Here is a 23,430-nt window from a genome sequence, read left to right as displayed (position 1 = left end):
GATGCTCCATCACCACAAGCACAAGTGGTGCCGCCATCTCCATCAGTGATAGTACAGGAAGTGTTAACATCCGCTGCACCCGTAGAGGAAGTTGTTAATCCTATACATAGCAGTAATAGACTAAGGCCCTGATTCAGAGCCGGACGCTCTGACCAGAGCGCTCGCTCTGAATCAGGGCCCACCTCCATTAAAATGGAGCGTCCTCCTGGACGCTCGTATAGCTGTGGGTCACCACCCACAAGATGGTCGTGATGGTCTTGACCATCGTGACCATCGGACTTGTGAGTGTTTCTCAACCGCAAGCCCTGGAGTGATTTTGGCTCTATCAGAGCCAAAATCACTCCCACTGACATCACTAGTGATGTCAGTGGGGCCGGCTTCAGACGGTAGGCATTCCCTTGGGAACGCCTCCGTCTGGCAGGCACGCCCCCAGCACGCCCACCAAAGGGGGCGTGCTGTCAATCAACATCGACAGCACACCCCCTTTGGTGCGAGACTCCGAGCGAAGGAAAGTCCTTCGCTCACCAGGTCTCGCGCATGCGCACGACGGAGCTCCCTCCGTCGTGTGCATGCGCAGTGGGGAACATCGACCCACTTGCGAGCGTACTGCCGCTCGCGAGTGGGTCTGCATGACCCCCTAAATCCCCAGCCAGGTAACAAGGTCAAAAGTAGCAGTGCGGCCGGTCTGCATCCCATCCGGACAATAACTGTTCCGAATGGGAATGCGGATGCGAACGGTGTAGTGCCCACAAGGGAGGTAGCAATGCATTGTCCTTGGACAAGAGCGGAGCTAAATTCCATAATGAATGATTTCCCTGATCCTAAAAAGGAATTAGCCAAATGCCAAAGATTTTTGAAAAATTTGGGTAGTGCTCACGAGCCAACAAATAAAGATTGGCGAGTGGTGTTAAGGGTTTGTCTTCCACACAATACCAACATGAAAAAGTTTATTACGGATTGCGTATTGGAAGGAGATGGTCCCATAACAGACAAGAGTAACCAAGGTAACATTACGCGCATAATAACTCAATTGGGTGTATATTTTCCAGTAGTAGTAAAATGGAGTAAAATTTTCACCATAAAACTAAAAGAGAGTGAATCTGCAGAGGATTACTGTAACCGAGCTTTGCAGGCTATCACCCAGTACACTGGGATAGAGGATATTAAAGATAGCACTCATCACAGAGAATGATCATCACTGTACTTATGGATGATCTAAAAGAGAATCTAAAGACCCAAGTTCAGACCCCACTACCTGGCTGGAGAGGAGTTACTTTAGACATGCTCATAGAGAACCTGATTCTGACCCGCTCACGAGCGCTGTACGCTCGCAAGCGGGTCGATGGTGCACAAGTGCGCATGCGCACGATGGAGGGAGCTCCGTCGTGCGCATGCGCGAGATCCGGCGAGCGACGGGGAATCCTTCGCTCGGGGTCTCGCACCAAAGGGGGCATGCTGTCGATGGTGAGTGACAGCACGCCCCCTTTGGTGGGCATGCCAGGGGCGTGGCTGCCAGATGGAGGCGTTCCCATGGGAACGCCTACCGTCTGGGTCCGGCCCCACTGACATCACTAGTGATGTCAGTGGGAGTGATTTTGGCTCTGATAGAGCCAAAATCAATCCAGGGCTTGCGGCAGCGAGACCCTACCGCAGGGTCTCGTTGCAAGCCCGATGGTCGCGATGGTCTTGACCATCGTGACCATCTTTTTGGCCGCTCGCATATGCTGTGGGTGGTCACCCACAGCTATGCGAGCGGCCAGGAGGCCACTCCAAGTTGAGGTAGGAGGGCATTGATTCAGAGCGAGCGCTCTGGTCAGAGCGTCCGGCTCTGAATCAGGCCCAGAATCCGCTATTGAACATGATAAAAACATCCTCAAAAAGAGAGAGACCCAGAGTGAGAAACTAATGACTGTTAGTATTCAAGCTCTAGAAGGAATGACTGTAACATCACAGCCACCAGACACATCTGCACCTGCACAGCTACACGTCCTTACCAATCCTACACCACCGCAAACACAACCCTACCCCACTTATTACACACAGCCACAAAACCCATACTACCCACAGCCACCATATTACCCTCAAAATCCTTATCCATACCCACAATCTTTCCCTTCCGCTCAACCCACACAGCAACCCTTTCACCCACCCCACTCACGAAGGTGCTTTAACTGCAACCAAGTGGGACATGTAAGTAGGAACTGTAAGGTGAAGAAGGTAGGACCCCCTAACCAGGGAGTACCTGGATATCCCCATAAGGGATATACACAGAGTACAGGAAATTTACAACAGTCACCAGCTCCAATTGTGGCCTTAAATGCTGTATTGGAGAGTGAGAGTCAACGCTAGGGGTCAGGTCATACCTGTAGTCTACAGATAGTCAGGTTAACGGGAAGTACTAGGGAAGAACCGGTGTTGATGGTTGATGTAGCTGGTACTAAATATCCTTTTCTTGTAGACACAGGGGTGACCAGATCAGTGATAAAATCTCCAGCTAATTTACAGGTGACCAGCGAGACAGTACCAGCAATGGGTGCAATGGGTATAGTGCAACATTATCCTGTAACCAAATCCACAGAGGTCCCTATCAGGCCATTGCATACCAGGCATTCTTTCCTCCTGGCAGCAGCAGCTCCTACTAACGTACTGGGAAGGGATTTGTTATGTAAGATGGGATGTGTCATATATTGTACCCGTGATGGTATATTTCTAGATATCCCAGAGAGAGTTGCGCACGAGTTGAGGGATATATTTGACACTCCCCAAAGGATAATGTATCACTCTACAGGTTCAGGTAAAAATCCATCTCAGGTAGATCAAATGTTATCACAAATTCCAGATTCACTTTGGACCAAGGATGGACAGAACACTGGATTAATAGCTAATGTAGCTCCCGTAATGGTAAATCTAAAAAAAAAGTCGGTAAGCTCCGAAAATTCCCCTGTACCCATTAAAACAGGATGTAGAGTTAGGGGTTTATCCCATAATTGAGCGATTATTACAGCAGGGAATTTTAGTCCGTACAGCAAGTGTAGCCAACAGTCCCATCATTCCTGTGAAGAAGAGTGGTGGGAGGGGTTATAGGCTGGTACAAGACCTTAGAGGTGTTAATTAGGTAGTAGAGAGCCAATTTCACATAGTGCCAAATCCAGCTGTCATCCTCATGCAGATCCCACTAAATGCAACCCATTTCACTGTCATTGACCTCTGTTCTGCTTTCTTCTCTGTACCTCTTCATCCTGACTGTCAGTACCTATTCGCTTTTACATACAGGGGTGTACAATACACATGGACACGACTGCCCCAGGGTTTCATAGACAGCCCCAGTATCTTCTCCCAGGCCTTACATGACTGTTTACGATCTTTTCAACCTGCCAATGGATCTGTTCTAATACAATATATGGATGATTTATTGTTATCTTCTGATTCATTTATGTCATGTTTAAATGATACTAAACTTTTTTTGCTTCATCTCTCGCAAACAGGACACAAGGTTGCTAAGGACAAACTACAGCCATGCCAGTCCAGGGTTAAATACTTGGGACGCTGCCTAACCCAGGGGTTATGACATCTGACAAATGACAGAATTCAAGCCATACAGAACATGACACTGCCGCAAAATCAACAGCAAATTCGTACCTTCTTGGGGATGTGTGGATATTGCAGAATGTGGATCCCAGGTTTTTCTATTTTGGCCTTGCCATTACAGGACTTAGGACCTCATTCAGAGTCGGTCATTGCGGCCGCACGGTCGTAGGGAAAAGGGGCCGGATATGCAAATGAAGCGATCACAAGTTGCGGTCCTAAGATGAGATCGTTAGCTGAACGACCGAGGGTAAGAAGCGGTCGTAAGACTAAATCACGCCCCCTTCTCGATCACAACACACGTCATCTCCTGGGATATAAGGATTAATCGCGACCATCGGGAACCATCGGAGCTGGTCGTAGAGCTTAAGGTTGACCATACCCTCTCTTAAGCACTACGATCAAGTCAGTGTACAAACCTCCCATGTCACATGTGCCATGACACTTCTTTGTTAATTATGCACTCCCATTAAACGCCGTTCGCATAATTAGGCACGCCTGCGTTCGGATCTCCACTCCCCCATTTTCAAGCACCTTCCCCTGTTACCGCCCACATTCTGTCACTCAAACTAACGACCTGGCTGTGTTCAAGGAGAGAGAAATTTCTCATCATAACAGCTAGTTTGCGCACGCGCATTGCGAACTTTATGCATGCGCAGTTCAGCGAACATCGGCTGCGTACGACCGTGCGGCCGCAACGACCGACTCTGAATGAGGTCCTTAGTCTCTTCCTCAAAGCCCGATCGTGTCATACACACAGAGGAATCAGAGCAGGCTTTCATTAATCTTAAGGATAGTCTGACAAGAGCACCTGCATTGGGAATACCAGATTATGAAAAACCTTTTGATTTGTATTGTATGGAAGCTGATGGTTGTACAGCAGGTGTCCTCACACAAAAGCATGGTGATACCAGTAGGCCTGTAGCATACTACAGTGCATAATTGGACACTGTGGCAAGATCACTCCCAACGTGTTTAAGAAGTGTAGCAGCAACTGCTCTATTGGTCAGTAAGAGTGAGGATGTGGTACTAGGCCATGATATGATTGTCTATACTCCCCATGCTGTATCTGCTTTGCTAAACTCTGCCCAAACAAGACATGTCTCCTCAGCTAGGTTCACAAAATGGGAACTAGCCTTAATAGCACCTGCAAACATCACCATCAAAAGGTGCAGTACGTTAAGTCCAGCTACGTATTTACCATATGTGCAACATGATGCAAAAATGGTGGAGAGAGGTGAGTCGCTGGCGGAAGGTGAGTTCTGCAGGTATATTGATGCACATGATTGTATGGAATATCTGAATCAAACCTTAACTGCAAGACCTGACATACGGGATACACCTTTAGAAAATGTAGATGTGACATTTTACATGGATGGGAGTTGTCATAGACAAACTGACACTGGAGAGTTATGTACAAGTTATGCAGTGGTAAATGACGAGGTTGTTATAGGGGCCGAACCTTTAGGCCCACCACACTTGGCCCAAGTGGCAGAACTGGTAGCACTAAAGAGGGAGTGTGAATTAGCGGAAGGTAAATCTGCTAATATCTACACTGACTCTAGGTACGCCTTCAGGGTAGTACACGAGTTTGGTGCTCTATGGCGTCTGAGAACATTTATGGCAGCATAAGGCACACCAATTGCACATTCCAGACATATAAAAGGACTACTGACAGCAATCCAATTGCCTAAGACAGTGGCGGTAATTAAGTGTAAAGCCCATACATGTGAGGATGATCCAGTGTCACTGGGCAACAACAGGGCAGACGAAGCTGCAAAATGGGCAGCAGGGTTAAAATTGAATGTACCAATTGAACAAATTATGACTTTTCAAACGATTGACATGCTGAAATTAATTGAGATGCAAAATTTGTGTTCCATTCAGGAAAAGGCAGTCTGGAGGTCCAAGGGATGTGGGCAAGAGTCTTCTGGACTCTGGAGAGATGGACAAGGTAAGCCAGTGGCTCCCAAGGCGAACTACCCAAACCTGGCTGAGGCAGCGCATGGTCTGACTCATTTGGGAAAGCAAGGTATGTGCAAATTGGTGAGAGCGTACGGGTGCACACTGGGTTTTTCTTCTCAAGCGGAAAAGAGAGCAATGTCCTGTCTGACCTGCTTGAGGAAAAACATTGGGAAAATGATCCCTACCGAACCATCCCACATTCCTCTGACTGACGGACCTTTTCAGGTAATACAAATTGATTTCATCCAATTACCACCCTGCATGAATCTCAAGTATGTATTAGTGTGCACTGATGTGTTTTCTAATTGGGTTGAGGCATACCCAGCTGCCACTAATACTGCTGTGTTTACTGCCAATGAAATTGTTCAGGAGTTTGTATGCAGATACGGTATCCCTAGAATTATTGAGAGTGATAGGGGTACTCATTTCACAGGTGATGTTTTTTAAAATATGTGTAAGCTGATGGGTATTAATAGTCGACTTCATACCCCCTACCGACCACAAGCCAGTGCCAAGGTGTAGAGGACGAATGGGACTATTAATAACAAATTAAGTAAAATCATGTCAGAAACTGGACTGGGCTACCACTTGTCCTTCATAGTATTAGGACAACTCCTAGATGCCCTCTCAATCTGTCCCCCTTTGAAATACTGTTTGGTAGACAACCTCATTTGATTATAAGTCCACAGGAAGATTTGAAAGGTAACAACGAGGTAACTATAAGGTATCTTATAACAATGAGTAAACAGTTAAAACAGCAACATCAGAAACTGAAATTGTTGTCACATGATATGCCTGAAACATACTGTCATGATGTTGAACCTGGAGAATTTGTTATGATCAGAAATTTCTTGCGTTCAGGTTGTTTGACTGTTCGGTGGGAAGGTCCATATCAGGTGTTGCTGATGAGTACAACCTCATTGAAGGTGGCGGAGAGAGATACCTGGGTGCATTCCACTCACTGTAAGAAGGTCAACCAACCGGTGGAGATACAAGGCGGAGACAAGGCAGATAACATGGACCTGTCGATCGCGAGCTTGTTCCAGGAGGGTTAAAAGGTTGCAGTGAGATATCTGAACTAAAGAAATTTGTAGATCCTTGCTACGGCAATGGACTGGTCTGCTGTGTTCATTTTTGTATTCTCTTCCAGAGTTTCCATCATCCTGGTTTGCTCGGGGATTTCTGGTTTCTGTGATGGGGGACCGATAGAGGAGATGGGAGCTAATGGCAGTATTGATGGAGTGGAGTCGAGAGGAGGAGTGCTATGTCAATCAGGGGAGTGTCTGACCAATCTTAGTACAGTAATTGTTAAGAGATCTGCTATTCTGGATGCTCGGAGACAGTGTGAAGGTCTATCATCTGAGGATTATTGTATGTGTGAGTTCTGTGGGTCCGTATTCAATGAGAGATGCATCCAACAGTGCCAACCTAAGTATAACCAGTATTGGGGTGGGTATCCTTTAGAGGATTATCACACCATGGTGGGCCAAATTTTTAAGCAAACCAACTGTTGGGTGTGCTCTCACGTGCCCCAAGGACAGCATAATGTAGGATTAGTGCCATTTCCATTAAATGTCTCTGAAATTTTAGAATTACAAAAAGGGAAGACACTGGATGGAAAATTTCTTAATACCAAACCACCCCATTTTAAACTCCACCAGTATCAGGCAGATAAAACACTCTTATGTGTAAACATCACCAACTCCAATGAACCAGGAAGTTGGGAAGTGACTGGTAATAACCAGACGATGACCTTCTCACAAAGAGCTGACCGTGAGCCTATGAATTATGAACTGTTACACACAATTATCTCAAGTGGAAGAAACTACCGGTATAAATATACACTGAGTAACAACAAAGAAATGGTTGGCAGAATACCAGAAGGGTACTGTGTTAGGGTTATACAACCAGAAACATGTATTAGTCAGATGGGAGAACCTGAGAGAGGATCATTTGTAAGGGAAATGTGTTGGATGATCATGATGCATTCTATTCCTTATGTTCTCCCCGATGACGTATATTTTATATGTGGAAGGAAAGCATATAAGTGGCTCTCTCTGAGTTCCGAAGGTTTGTGTTATCTGGGAAGAGTAGTTCAAGAAGTTATGACCCTCACACATGGTGAAATACTTGGTATTCATAAAAACACACCATCACCATATCTTCACACACAGTATGAACACAGAGACAAAAGAAATATGATACCTGGTGATGTGCATAAAGCCACACAGTTAATTAGTGAGACAACTGGCTTTCAAGTTTTTGTAACCTTGGATCCCACCAGAATCGCTCGGGGTACACTAAATTTTAGATATATCCAAGATCTTGCTAAATTAATAGATAATATCACCGAGATGTATGATGACACATTCAGGTATATAGGTAGGGAGTTGCAAGCTTACAAGAAAGAACTTGTGCAACATAGATTAGTGTTAAATTATTTAACAGCTGTCACTGGAGGATATTGCGTAACTTTGGCCATGCAGTTTGGTGTAAAATGTTGCACTTACATTACAAATGATACCAGCGATCCCAAGGAGGTGATAGACCGGAAGATGGATGAAATTCTGCAGTTAATATGGGAATTTTGAAAGAACCATAATGCTTCAGTGGCTGAAGTAGAGGAGATGGTAGAGGAATGGATTTCTTGGTTGAACCCAGTGAAATGGTTCTTAGGTCTAGGAGAGTGGGTCCAGGGAATGATTGCGACCATAGGTAAACTACTGATCCTCATACTGGTTGTCATCATAGTAATTGGCTTATGTGTCAGGTGTGTTCCTACTGTGTTGAAATGTGGAAAATGTAAAGATAAGGTGAATCAAAGGAATTAAATTATGATGGTGGTCAGTAGTAACAATATGAACACTGAGGTAAATGTAGGACTGCATTACAACCCTGAACTAGAAGGTACCATCGTATAATGTATAAGATTTAGACATGCATAAAAATGTGTTATTAAAAATGTTATTCCAAAACATCTTAAATAATGTAAGTCCCTATTCCCCCTCAAGACTTCCTTTATAGGATTGGTGCATCCCCACATCTTTCCCATGATCTCCCAAGATCGGCGGTGTGCGTATAAGAGTAGTTTTATGTCCCCTCCTAAAGACACATTATTGATGGATTAAGAACCACCTTGTGGCATCCTATAAATTAACATTAAGTAATATGTCATAATGTAAGCCTAAATTAATTTTAAAAACAGAGTATGATAGCATGTTGTTTGCTATCAAAGGGTGGACTGTCGAAGCCGGATAATTGGCTGAGACAGGATCAGTTTAAAATTAAATCTGCACTACACCATTTTGCGAATGGCAATGAGATGCCATTTTGCGACTAGCCACCCAGCGCCATTTTAGTGAATCTCGCCCATTATAAGTACATACGGCGATGCTATTATTTAGTGTTGTGCGATTCCCAAGCAATAGAAAGAAGTTAAAAGTCTTCACCATATAAATACAGACAGTCACTAAAACATATACAATGATTAACCCTGCAAAACACGTACCATGGTATACTCCACAAACACGTAGTCGCACAACGCTAACTAGCGTCTTTTCCCAAAATCCCAATACTTACACCCTGCACACTTACATAAAAGGTTCCCTAGCATTAAGGTGTTATATTCAAGGTTTATTCAGTATTATTAATGTTGTGAAATAAATGTAATTTGATATCTAAGGTTTAGTACATGGTAAGCAGACCATGTTTGGTGTTGTACTGATCTACTGTGTCTTTGCAGATTTCCTGTACCATCGGTGAGAAGATCGCAACATGTGTCTGCAAACTATGGACTATAGAGAGTTAAACATTAAAATGTACTTTGTAATGTAGCCAGCTTAGATTTATTATGCAGCGGAAAATAGGACACAAAGAGCTGTTGGAGGCTGGTTTGTGTCCATATGAATTGACCTATGAACTATACTGTAACAGAAGAACCATGAAGAAGAACCAATGGAATCATGCCAAACTGTTCTATTGTATTGCCTATCTCTGTAAGAGTATATATGTGGGCTCTCTAAACTTGGATGACAGTCTTCTTGCCTTGCTGTTGACGGAGGTTTCTATATTGATGCCGGTATCTGGGTCCAGAGCGTGTGCGTATGTAACAACTGTACCTTGGGTCTGTATGATTTATTTGCACTAATTGTATTTAGATCACAGCGTGTAACCATCTGTTTTTATATTGTAATAACTTTTTGTGCTTTGGAACCACACTCAAAGTCTGAAAGCATTTATTTCTTGTGCGACTCATTACGCTAAATAGCAACAATTTTAAAAGGTATAGGTAGGTAGGAATCGATAGGTATGAATCGATAAGACAGAGGGCATAGACAGAGGACAGAAACAGAGGACATAGAGGACATAGACAGAGGACATAGACAGAGGACATAGACAGAGGACATAGACGATATAGACAGAACACATAGACAGAACACATAGGGGCATATTCAATTGTGTGCGAGAATAGCAAAAATCCCGCACCTGTGAGGTTTTTTCTGTAGGTGCAATTCAATTAGATGCGTGTTGTTGTTTTTTTTGGACAGCCGGGACATTTATTTCCTTGCACCTACAGAACAAATGTGATTTTTCCTAAAATCATTATTTTTAGGAAAAATCAGTGGTACTTGCTCTGGGACCCCTGCGGCACCCCCATCATAGGACTAATTAAGCAATTGGAAGTTTCCAATTAGCTTTATTAGTCCTTAATTACTATCCTTCTGTAGCTCTGTCTTCTGCATCCATCGTCGGGAGCCGGCTCTTCTGCAGCAGGGTGAGTATGTCAGTGTGTGTGCTGTATGTAAGTGTGTATGAGTGAGTGTGTGTATGTGTGACCCCCGGTGTATGTGTATCTCCTCCAATGTATGTGTGCCCCCCTGGAATGGGTGCTGTGAGAACTGCAATTCCCAGCAGCCCCTGGAACCTCCCAGCAGCCCCCGGGACACCCAGCAGCCCCCTCTGCAGTAAGAAGATAGAGGGGAGGCCATTGGGAGCCGCGGAGACCACCTAAGTCCCCCAGGCATGTAAGTGAAGAGTTATTATTATTTTTTTAATGTGTTGCGAGGTTTTCAGAGCTGAAAACCCTGTGACCACTTTTTTTTAATTGGATACCGCGGGTATTGGAAAGCTCGCATATCCGCGGTATTCCAAAATTGGAATTGTGTTTTTCCTTGCTAAACCTCGCGCCCAATTGAATATGCCCCATAGACAGAGGACATAGACAGATGACATACCTGTAGACAGAGGACACAGATAGAAGACATACCTGTAGACAGAGGACACAGATAGAGGACATAGACAGAGGACATAGACAGATGACATAGACAGATGACATAGACAGATGACATAGACAGATGACATACCTGTAGTCAGAGGACACAGACAGATGACACAGACAGAGGACATAGACAGAGGACATAGACAGATGACATACCTGTAGACAGAGGCCCTCATTCAGAGCCGTTGTAAGCGGCAGTACGCTCGTTCCGAGCGATGTTCGCACATCTGCGCATGCGTACGGTTTATAATACGCATGCGCGAACCAGTCAGTGCGGCCGAAAATCGTTAGTTCGCTATATAGCGAAGGCCTGCTATTTTGAGTGACAGAGGGAGGCGTATGTGGGTGGTAACAGGGGAAGGTACTTGAAAACGGGGAGTGGAGATCAGAACGCAGGCGTGCTTAAAGGTCAAAACGGGCGTTTTAAGGGTGTGCATATTTAAAACAGCAGCGTCATTGACCACGTCACTGGGTTATTTTATAGTCAGAACTGCTCGCAATATAGCGGTAGGAAAAACCAGCCACAAGAATAGCGAGCAGTTCATACGCTGTTCGATGTACTAGATTAATCAAATAAATAGCGGACATGACGTATGGTGCGAGCGGCCAGGGGGCGTCTTTTTCAAAATTTCGACCGCAAGTTTTGTTCGCTCGTTCAGACTTATAGGCGTGAACAGACCACAATGAGCGAACGGTTCATTTGAATAGCCACCCCTTTTTTGAGAACGAACGACCGCAAATAGCGTCCGGCTCTGAATCAGGGCCTGAGGACACAGACAGATGACACAGACAGAGGACATGGACAGAGGATATAAACAGATGACATGGACAGAAGACACAGGCAGAGGACATAGACAGAGGATATAGACAGATGACATAGACAGAAGACACAGACAGAAGACAGAAGACATAGACAGGACATACTGTAGACAGAGGACACAGACAGAGGACACAGACAGATGACATACCTGTAGACAGACAGAGGACACAGACAGAGGACACAGACAGTGGACATAGACAGAGGACATAGACTGATGACAAAGACAGAGGACATAGACAGAGGACATAGACAGAGGACATAGACAGAGGACATAGACAGATGACATACCTGTAGACAGAGGAGGAGGACATAGACAGAAGACACATACAGAGGACATAGACAGATGATTTATTTGTAGACAGTAGACATAGACAGAGGACATAGAAGACACAGACAGAAGACATAGACAGATGATTTACTTGTAGACAGAAAACAGACAATAGACATAGACAGAGGACATAGACAGAAGACTCGCCAAGCAGAACCCATGATCACATTGAATGTATTGCTAATAGTTGTGCCACTCAATACAATGCCACAGTAATTTATTTTTCCACTGCCCTAATTTATATTGCCCATCTTTCTTAGAAAAAGCATTAGTATGGCTAAAAGCAAGTGTTGGTAGACTTTTCGGGAACACCATACTCTTTATATATTTTATTATTGTTGCATGAAACAAGAATACATTGTCTGAATTTGCAAAAAGCAGCTTAATGTGCGGACAATCAACAATAGGAAGATTATAACGAGGGATTCCCATTAAATGAGACAGGACATACTTGCACAACACTCAGCGTAACTGCGGTCATCATTGTCTTTGAAAATGCTAATTACTGCATTAATTTGTAACACGGTGTTTCAATTGTAAAAAAAACAAACAGGAAGTATTTATCATGTTACCTGTGCATTATATAAGGCTCTCAGATCCAGCAGCATCACACAGCAGAGATCTATCTCACAGGCACAAGATCTACAAGTAACCGGTTATAAGCAGGTAAGAATTATATGGAATTATATAGTCTTCTGCTTACTACCATTCCTTCAGGTAGTTATTGCATATTGCTAAACATACATATTACATACTGTATGCACAGTTTCAGTAAGGCATTTCATATATCTATCTATCTCATATCTATCTATCTATCTATGTATCTATCTATGTATCTATCTCATATCTATCTATCTATCTCATATCTATCTATCTATCTATCTATCTATCTATCTGTCTATCTATCTCATATCTATCTATCTATCTATCTATCTATCTATCTCATATGTATCTATCTATCTATCTCATATCTATCTATCTATCTATCTATCTATCTATCTATCTATCTATCTATCTATCTATCTCATATCTATCTATCTATCTATCTATCTCATATCTATCTAGCTATCTATCTCATATCTATCTATCTATCTACCTCATATCTATCTATCTATCTATCTATCTCATATCTATATATCTATATATCTATCTATCTCATATCTATCTATCTATCTATCTATCTATCTCAGTGGCAAACACAGGACTTCCAGAGGGGGGTTTCTAAATGCTTAATTTTAGAGCGAGTGTGGCCAGTCCATGAACAGGGCAGAATTAGTACTTAACCAGCTTTAATAAGCATCATACAAAGTGTATTGTGTGTATTAATTCCAGCATATACAGGACCAGTGATCACAGTAAGCCATTAGATGCGCCAGTAGGGCCATCCTGTCTGAGCTGAACGTATTTATTTTAGATGAGGGCACCATTCCAGACTTTCGGAGCAAGTTCGGGAGCCTGGAGGAGCAGCAGAAGAACCTAGCACTGCCCTGGACATATATGTACATATTGGGCTCTATAGCAGTGCATCTCTAACACTGCATGTTTTCCATATCTTCTAGTTGGTGCACAGGTTATTTATTACTGGCTGATAATTTATTATTATCTATCTATCTATCTATCTATCTATCTATCTATTATTTAAACATGCATTGTGGATAATTAACTGTAGAGATAGTGTTAAAGTTTTTAGTACGCTCTCATTTACATTTTATGTTATTTTTTTTAATTTGCATGTTCTGTATATATTATGTTTTGGATCTTTGCTAATAAAATTAGGTTTAGTAAACAAGAAGTACCAGCGTTAAGAGAATACACTATAACACTGTAAATGTATATCTTGTGTGAATGATATTATTACAATAAGCTGTAGTCTCAGAGGGCATCTGCATAGTCTAAACCTGAAATGAAAATTAATACCGTAAGTACAATGTGACGTATTATAAAAGAGCTGAAAGGAATTTCTTCCAGGTTATGTAACGCGACAAAGAAAAAGAAAAACTTAGAAAGGTTATTGACTGTTTAGGTTCTATTTTGTTCATCGCATTTAATTTACTTTTATTTTCTACTGACTATAACCAACAAGAAGGTTTTAGGTCCCATTCTTATGTATTACACGGGTGTCACTGTTTCTGCCCCTGCAGTGACAAACACTATAAGGTTAAAGTAATAAATGTATTAATTGCAATAATAAAAGATCTTGTCCATTTTGGAATAATCCTCTATAATCTAACATATTCCCACCTATTATTACGGTCATCTGCGGGGCTTCAATAGAGCTCTAGTTTCAGGCTATGGACAGGTTTGCGCCTTATTCATTTTGCCCAAAAAATATGAGAATGGGAATAATTCATTAGGAGCCTCCTTCAGATAGAACATTTTATTCCGGGAGAAACAATGTTTAAATATGAAGAAATAGTCAAAAAAGTGGACAAAGGGTCTGATTCAGAGCCGCTCGTAAGCGGCCGCTCGTTCGCTCCGAGCGATCTTCGCACATCTGCGCATGCGTATGGGTCGTAAAGTGCATGCACCAACCAGTCAGTGCGGTCGGAAATCATGTGCTCGCAAAATAGCGAATGCCTGCTAATTTGAGTGACAGAATGAGGTGTTTGTGGGTGGTAACAAGGGAAGGTGCTTGAAAACGGGGAGTGGAGATCTGAACGCAGGCGTGCCAAAAGGTCAAAATGGGCGTTTTAAGGGTGTGCATAATTAACCAAGCAGCGTCATCGGCCACGTCACTTGGTTGTCTTTTAGCCTCAACTGCTCGCATGATTGCGGTAGGAAAATGCTACCACAAGAATAGCGAGCAGTTCATACGCCTTTCGATGTACTCGATTAATCTAATAAATAGCGGAGATGACGTATGATGTGAGCGGCCAAGGGGCGTCTTTACAAAATAACGAGCGCATGTTTCGGACGCTCGCTCAGACATAGAGGCGTCAACAGACCGCAAAGAGCGAGCGCTCAATTTAAATAGCCAGCCCCTTTTTCTGAACGAGCGTCCGCAAATAGCGTCCGGCTCTGAATCAGGCCCTAAGTCCTCTAAGAGCCAGGAATAAGAGTAAGAGAAAGCTAAGACATAAAACATAAAACATTAATAGCAGAAGTATAATCTACTTTTCCCTAAGGGCTTTAATTAGTCTGTAGTTAACAAAGTGATTTCACAAAGGCCAAATGTTTATAAATATATAACATTGCCATAACCCTCATACTGTATGTACAGCATATACCACTAAATGCAGGCTGCCTGCCTGATAGCCTCTTGCCATCATTGGGCCTGATTCACTACGGATCGCAACTGCGATTCCGCACGCAATCGGCCGATTGTTGCTTTCTGCGTATGCCTCGCATTGCGCGTGCACGAACTGTAGCCGCTGCGATCGGGACTGCGATCGCAGTGACTATGCAGACCCATCACAAAGTGATTGACAGGAAGCGCCATTTGTGGGTGGTGACTGGGGCAGGGGGTCGGTGAAACGCAGGCGTGTCAGTGCATTCGAACGCCGTTGCAGGGGCATTCATAAACGATCCATTGTGATGCCATACACAGCCTGAGTACACAGTGCGTGCGATGAGATTAGTTATTTCTGAGTAAGGTCTGACCTTGTGCAAGTGTGCGTGAGGCTGTGATGGTACTCGATGTTACCGATGGTTTCGCAGTCTTGCTAAACAATACGGATGTGTGTACGGTAAGGTGGGCGTCCTTATGTAGTGCAGCGATGGCATAGCGATCGCAATGCATTAGAATATCATCGCAGTGAGACTGCGTGTGTAATCGCAGTACACTGTGCCAACGTGTCCAGCAAAAGGTGTATTGGGGCCATTTTCGTCTTGAGAAGCAACATAACTGTTGCACCCCTGCAATGGTAGTAGCTCAGACACCTTGTCTGCCAGGCTTTTATGGGCAGAATACTCTGCCCTGTACATAACTGCCAACTTCCCTGCTCACCGTAGCCCCATATTCACCAAAGTAGCAGGTTGTGTAGCCGGGGATTGGGAGGCACTCTGCTGTCACAACCCTGAGTGTATATATATATATTTTATTGGGGTGGGGGGGATTTTAAAATCTTACAATCAACTCCAAAAATGTTTCGTTCCGCCTCTACGTTCCCTGAGGATAAAGCCCTCTATTTGTCTGGGTGGGGGCACAGAGGATTAGGAGTCACTGCTGTAGATTAAACTTGTTGGCAAACAAACACTAATCAAACAAAAATAATTGTTACAGGGAAGAATCAGAAGATGATGCTTTCTGTGTTGTGCTTATCAGCTGTGCTGGCGCTGGCCTCCGGGCAGGTATGTATGACCCTCGGTGGTCCTTACCCCTATTTCCAGTCAGATGTGTTGTAAAATAAGCAAAAGAGACAAACTTGAGGGCAGGTGATTATTTTTGTTATAGCAATAAATGATTTTCTGAAGCGTCAGTTCTGCAAGTTAGAGAAATCAGCAGCAGCTTGTACGTTACATTCCCTGTTCTACTCAGTTTGTCGCCCCCACTGCCCCTATTTCCAATTCCAACACAAGGAATCATTCACGATGTCAACATTGACCACGTCAACATTCATCTTGTTGACACTGATCAAATGTCAACATGATTACAAAAGGTTTCTTGTGGTCTAATGGTGACTTACTCAGTTCGGCGGGTCCAGCAGCTCCATAGGTGTCTTCTGGGTCCGGCTGTCATGTTCTAAAGACTCATTGTGCAGGTGGTGAGTATTGCTAACCCCTAACCCTCCCCCCTAATGCCTAACTCTAACCTCCCCTCCCGTAGCCTAACCGTGACTCTTCCCCTAGCGCCTAACCCTAACCCACCGCTCCCGTACTTAACCCCAACACTGCAGTCCCTGCAGAATGTGGACATTTCACATGCCGACAATTTGAACATGTCGACATTCTGCAGATGCCGAGATCTCAAAAATAATGGTTTGTGTTTACATGATAAATGTCGACATCGTCAATACCGAAATTACGACTGCATGCCATTTAGAACATGAAATAAAACTGGCACAACATGCCAAAATATATCTACTTATATTTGTATTTACTTACTATGCCAAACCAAGGGACCCATGCACTATTTTGCTAATAAAGTCATTTTCAGTCTTGGTACCAACATAGTGGTGTCACGCTATGCACCCATAGGGGTAAATTTACTGACGCTTCTAATACAGACAAGTGGTGATGTTGCCCATAGCAACCAATCAGGTTCTAGCTATCATTTCTCTATTGCATTCTACAAAAGAATACACCGATTGGTTGCTATGGGCAATATCACCACTTGTCTGTTTTAGAAGCTTTAGTAAATATACCCCATAGGGTCAACAGTAATAGATCCAATTTGTGGCATATTTGCTGAAAAACACCCACAAATAATTAGTATCCCTACAATGGGGGGGACTTATATCCATTTCCGACAGCAACCACAACCCCAAAGGTTTCTATGGGGGATGTGATGCCGTCAGATTTAGCGTAGCTTGGACCCCGCAGCTAATGCCATCTAAAGATGATGTTGTGCTACTGTACCCAATGGACCACACATCGCATAACTGAACAGGATCCAGTCAAGATGCCGGCAGATGGGATGATGGCCATCAGGATACTGACGCTGGCATCCCGACGCCTGTCAGAATGCCAACTTCGGCATCCCGAAGGGATCAAGATACCAATGCCAACATCCTGAAGGTAAGTATGCGGGTTAAGGTTACGGTTAGGCCGGGTATGGGGGGGTTAGGTTTAAGGACCTGCCTGGGTGGGTTAGGGTTAGGCACCGACGGGGGAGGGTTAGGGTTAGGTTGCGGGGAGGGGGGATAGGGTTAGGCAGTAACGGGGGGAGGTAAGGGTTAGGCACCGCTCGTGGAGGGTTAGGTTTAGGGTGCGGGGAAGGGGGGATAGGGTTAGGCACCAGTGGGGGGAGGTTAGGTTTAGGCACCGCCCGGGGAGGGTTAGGGGGGAGAGGGAGAGATTTAGGCTACTTACTGGCCCGTCAGGATGTTCACCTCTCCTGACCTCCAGCATCCCTGTCCGCCGGTATATCATATGGATTCCAACTGAACCCTCCACGGCAATGGCCACCACGCATGCGCGGTGTTCATTCCAAGCACCTCACAGGGATGACCCTGCTTCTGGAGCCCCTGTCCCTGCGGGGGGCTCTTTGATACATGCCGGCACTAAGATCGCATCCTGCAATGTGATCACGGACGCTAGTAACGCACCCAGATTCTTCTTATAGAGAAGTCCAGGGAGAGTAGTCAGACAGTGGCAGAGATAAAAGACATTTGCTGAAGATCATAAGCTAAGACTAAGCTCAACCACACAAAATCCAACAGGGAACCTCAGGTAGCAAACAGACCAGACTGTACATGGCAGGGTTTCAGGAAACAAAACAAAAGTGAGAACTTGCATAAAGCCATTGCAGGGCTGAGCCTGGGAAGCAGGTTTATATAAGTGACTGAGTCTGAGCACACAGCCGTTTGGGGGTAACAACTGTACAGTATACATATTTTGTTTAGTTTAGCAATACACAGGTCACAGGCTAATTGCCACTTTATGCAATACATTGAACTCTGCACTTTAAAGAATCAAGAATCAAAAGTAACAATGAATTGAAGAAATAGATATTATGATCTTTTTAAAAGAAAAATAAATGTCCATTGTAACTCATTGTAACTCATTTAGGCCAGTGATCCAATGGCGTCATTGTCAACCATTGATCCAGCTGTACAGAAAGAAATTCTGGATGCACTGAATAAGTGCAGAAGAGAAGTCCAACCAACTGCAATTAACATGCTGAAAATGGTAAGATATTGCTAGAGCCCAAATAAGTTGGATATACTGTATGAGATTTGCTTTTTATAAGGTGTGCTGTACACCACAATGTGCCAGTGTCTGGTCTAATGTGGACCCTGCTCTTTCCAGCGATTTATTCTTTAATCTAAAGCTCCTTGCCTCATAGCTCCCACATTCATTAAACCGCTACCCCCTGCCACAAGCAGCCCTTCACTCACTGAATCATGTGAGTGGATAGATCATTGACTCCACCAAGTCACTACACTTAGGCTACGAATATTCCAGTCATCTAATTGGCTACAGGCTGTTTTAAACCCACTCACTTCAAAACTGGTGAAATGCGTAGGGTGATGTTGAAATATTATATAAATATACACTGGCGTTGGCAAATGTACCTTCGAACATTTCACTCTACAGAAAGGATCTGTACTCCATAGCAAAAACTCCAATTCCGTCTTTTTTTTTTTTGCAATACTGTATTTAATTTGGAACAGCCAGGTTTTGAAGTGAGGGATAGCAAAGGGTAAAAATAGGTGGTAACTGTATAGCAATATGTGCTGCTGAATGGCAAAAGCCTATTTGGTGTACTCATAAACCAATAGTTAGGAGCTAAAGACCAGTTAAAAGCAGGATAGCCAAAGTTCTCAAAGATTAATTTAGACAGGAGCTGCTTCTGTGATCACAAGCAAAGCCAGATAAGCAAAGGTGCTCAAAGTTGGATCATTAACTCCCTTGTGGTTTTGGTTGGGAAATTGTCCATGAAAACACATATCTTCGAGGCCTCTAATTTTTTATCAATCATAAAAAACATACAAGGTCTTCATGCTCACCTAAGGATGTCCCAGATATGTTAAAGGGACAAAATGCGTAGGGTAATTATGTGGAACCTTACTCCTCGAGGCACATGTCAGATGAGCACAATTTATTTTATATTTTTTTAAAAAGGAAGAGTCCATTTTATTGTATGTTTTTTATGCATATTGAATTTTTTTTTGCACGTATTACGCTTTTGGAAGCTTTTTTATTTTCTTTAAGTCCTCATTCTATGTCCAGATTGGTAAAGCCACGGTTTTATATTGAAAGCAATTCACGAGTTTCATCTGGTGTAGGGTTATTATTACTTTGGGAGTTTGAATAAACACACACATACTATTTCATTACATGAGTACAGTATTTTGGATCATCAGTATTATACTATTATAGTATTTTCCTTTTTACGGTTTATATTTATCATATATAAATCTCTGGATGAAGAGAAGGGATTGAGTATGAAAAGAGTTACCTATATAAACGTGAAAGCTTACAGTTCTGGTACGCATATCACTATATACTTTATTAGATTTTGAATACACTGAAGGCGCTATTTCTAATTATGATTTGAATATACATAATAGCAAAATCATGTAAATGATGAAGGCGTGTTTGTTCTTGTTGTACAGTATAATTGTATGCCAATGGTCATCATTGCATAAGGCTTTGAACTCATTTAGACATTGGTCTGCATAATACATGCAAATATTATTACAATATTACATTATTATTATTATTATCCTTTATTTTTATGGTGCCACAAGGGTTCCGCAGCGCCTTAAACAGTACATAAACAAATAAGCAAACAAGAAAACAGATATTAACAGTACAAACAATGCAGGACACATACAGGATTTATACAATGCTGCATAACACTTAGATAAGCAGCATGGTGTCAGCAACCAAGGGTTGGGTGCTGTTGTAAATTAGAGTATAATTAAGTTAAGGAGAAGCACATGAGGGAAGAGGGCCCTGCTCGTGAGAGCTTACATTCTAAAGGGGAGGGGCAGACAAACATGGGTGACACAGATGGGCTGGACACAAGGGTCACAGTAATCTAACATCTATGGAAAGGTTAGTCTAAACTTAAGAGGAAATAAACAATGAGTACAGCAAAATTGCACCAAGCCTCATGATTTGGGGGCCGCAACCAAGGATCATTTGAGAGGTCATCTTGCTGCGTGGATTACAAATAATAATATAACTTCTAATTATCCGTGTAAAATAGTCGCTGCTTAGTGGAAAGGGGCCATGTGATTGGCTTAACTGGTTGTAGCACCCCAGGATGAGATATCTCTAGTGGGGTCAGGGGACTTAAAGACCTGCTCCAATGCTCATGAAGGGATTTGTTAGCAATGTATTTTTGTAGGGTCAAAGGGAGAATAAGTTCCTTTGGAGGTGACAGTTCTAGCTCATTGTAGTGCTTATGTCCTCCTGAGTCACATTCAATGTGAGCTTTAGAAACAGTCCAATGTGGCCTATGCTCTGTGTTTCAGTAAACGCTCTGTGGCCATGAGTTGATATGGAAAGTACAAGCAGATACTAGAAATTAGAATGCGGCGAGTCTGACAGTGTTGCCTTGATTATCCGGTAGAGTGTAGGTATCAGGCGCTACACAGCATGACTGTAATGTGAGCTGCACACTGTACGTGTTTCTGATACAGCAAGCTGATCTCCCTGACCCTTAGTCAACAAGGACGTCAGCGAGATTCTCACGTCAGTTACCTACAGCGCGTTTTCTGATGAAGCGGACAGTTGTTTTGCAAAACACTTTAGTTATATATATCGCTGTAATTATTTCAACTATATAGAGAGAATTTTGATCCTTGTATCTAATAAAGATAAATTATTTGGAAAAGAACCATTTTAGAAATATTCTAATTTACTGAAAGTGGAGGTGTCAGTCCAACCTTATTTAGATGGTGTACCTGTGCCCAAAAGAACCTTTCTTTTATGTGGCCTTAAATACCTGCTCTTCTTCCCAATTCACCCTCCCAATATTCATCCCTACCCTTCGTATGTACGCTATGACAGGCAGGGCCCTCCTTCCTCAAGTTTGACCCCTAGCACTACCCATGCCATTATTGGGCCAAGTCCCATTCAGTAGTGAATGTCTGCCATTAGGTTGGGTACAGACTCATCCAGTGCTGAGCTTCCTCTCCCCAGCTCCTAACTGCCATGTTACAGACTGTATTTGAAAAATGACAGTTAGGAGCTGAGTGGTAGGTACTTTGGGCTTCATTCAGAGGCGGCCGTACGGTCTACGACCGCACGGCCGCCTCGATGTTTGTCCAGTGCGCATGCGCACGAGGGAGCCGGCTCCTTCGTGCGCATGCATGAGACCCGCTACGACCGACAGCGCCGGTCGTAGCGGGTCTCTTTCCAAAGGGGGCGAGCTGTCGATGTTGATTGACAGCTCGCCCCGTTTGGAAGGCGGGCCGGGGGGTGGCAGCCCAAATGGAGGCGTTCCCATGGGAACGCCTGCCATTTGGGGGAGGCTCCACTGACATCACTAGTGATGTCATTGGAGAGCTTCCGGCTCTGACAGAGCCAGAAGCTCTCCGGGGCTTATGACCATTGCGACCATCACCCACAGCCTAACGACCGAAACAGAGGCAGCCGGTCAGGATGCAAGCGGCCGCCCAGTTTCTGAGCGACTGCTTGCATCCTCCGACCGCGTCTGAATGAGGGCCTTTATCTCTATCCACTTTACCACTCTCCAAGACTAAAGCCGCATACACACTAGATGATGTGTGTAAGCGGCAATATCGTCAGCGGCGGGCCCGGTGGGGGTGACGGGGGGACCAGTGACGTACGACGACGGGGGAAGGGGGGATTGATGGCCATGCTGCATTCTGCAGCATGGTATCGCTCACGATGTCCCCAGATTCCCCAGATTGGGTTGCATGTACAGCCGACTGGGGATATTGTTAACGACCCACGGGAACGCGCATTGTTAGGTGTTTGGACCATACACACTAGACCAGTGGTCTCCAACCTGTAGCTCGCGAGCTACCGGTAGCTCGCGGTCTTAATTTTGGTAGCTCACCTAGCTGCAGTACTGCTGAGTCAACTAGGGGGAAGTGAGCACTGACGTATGCTCTCCCGTGGCATTGAAGCCATGGGTGGATCCACAGGGAAGCACGTCAGGTGATTGCTGCAGCCTCTACGGCAATCACCTGACGTGCTTCCCTGTGGTTCCACCCATGACGTCTACGCTACTGCAGAGCGAATGACTCCCGCCCAGCCCTGCCGGAAAATCACACCACAGCCCTGCCTATATCTTTTGCTCCTCTACTGCTTGGAGCCGGTAATTAACCGTGAAATATGCCTGTGCTTAAATTTTATTTACAAACTACAACTTTATCACTGTAATAATTAGATGCATTGTTATTTTATTTTATTTTTCTACAATTTGTGTAGCTCTTCAGGAGGTTTCATTTTTCTAAAGTAGCTCACACCTCAATTAACATTGGAGACCACTGCACTAGACGACATATGAACGATTTATCGTTGAACGATATGGCTATCGTTCATATCGTTCAGTTTTACCGTCCAATCATGTGTATGCCCCTTTAAGTCCATCTGCACCACAGTGAGTTGTGTTACCCTTGATACTTGACCTCAACCTGCCTATTCCGATGGATTATTGATCAGTGTTGTTCTATTGTAAATATGTCATATACTGTGATAAGTCAGGTTACACCGTTACAGAAATGACAATACATGGCGTCTTAAAAATAATTATAATAATTACACTGAACTGATTATTTAACTTGTGTGTGCAGCAGTCTCATGGGGTGACATGGGCATAATGGCAGGAGAGGGGGCATGAGCACATAGGTTGTAAATAATGGGGAGCTG

The 23,430-nt window shown here is 43.8% G+C and overlaps 1 protein-coding gene across 2 annotated transcripts in view; it reads left to right on the top strand.

Annotated features, from left to right (window-relative positions):
* The window catches only part of LOC148533730 (serotriflin-like), an 81,556-nt gene that overhangs the window by 41,966 nt on the left and 16,160 nt on the right, over window positions 1-23,430 (top strand). The window contains exons 1-3 of one of the 2 annotated variants that reach the window (XM_088467322.1): window positions 12,597-12,642; window positions 16,199-16,266; window positions 18,646-18,765. In XM_088467322.1, the coding sequence (XP_088323448.1) occupies window positions 16,213-16,266; window positions 18,646-18,765 (174 nt within the window). In that variant the 5' untranslated portion in view covers window positions 12,597-12,642; window positions 16,199-16,212. Of the gene's footprint in view, window positions 1-12,596; window positions 12,643-16,198; window positions 16,267-18,645; window positions 18,766-23,430 lie in introns of those variants that run through there. The other variant, XM_088467321.1, reaches the window with a different exon arrangement.

The sequence above is a fragment of the Taudactylus pleione genome, unplaced genomic scaffold (genome assembly GCF_031769625.1).
Source record: "Taudactylus pleione unplaced genomic scaffold, aTauple2 ptg000070l, whole genome shotgun sequence".
In the NCBI taxonomy this organism is placed as follows: domain Eukaryota; kingdom Metazoa; phylum Chordata; class Amphibia; order Anura; family Myobatrachidae; genus Taudactylus; species Taudactylus pleione.
Note: the sequence above shows the minus strand (reverse complement) of the source record. Positions and strands in the feature narration are given on the sequence as shown.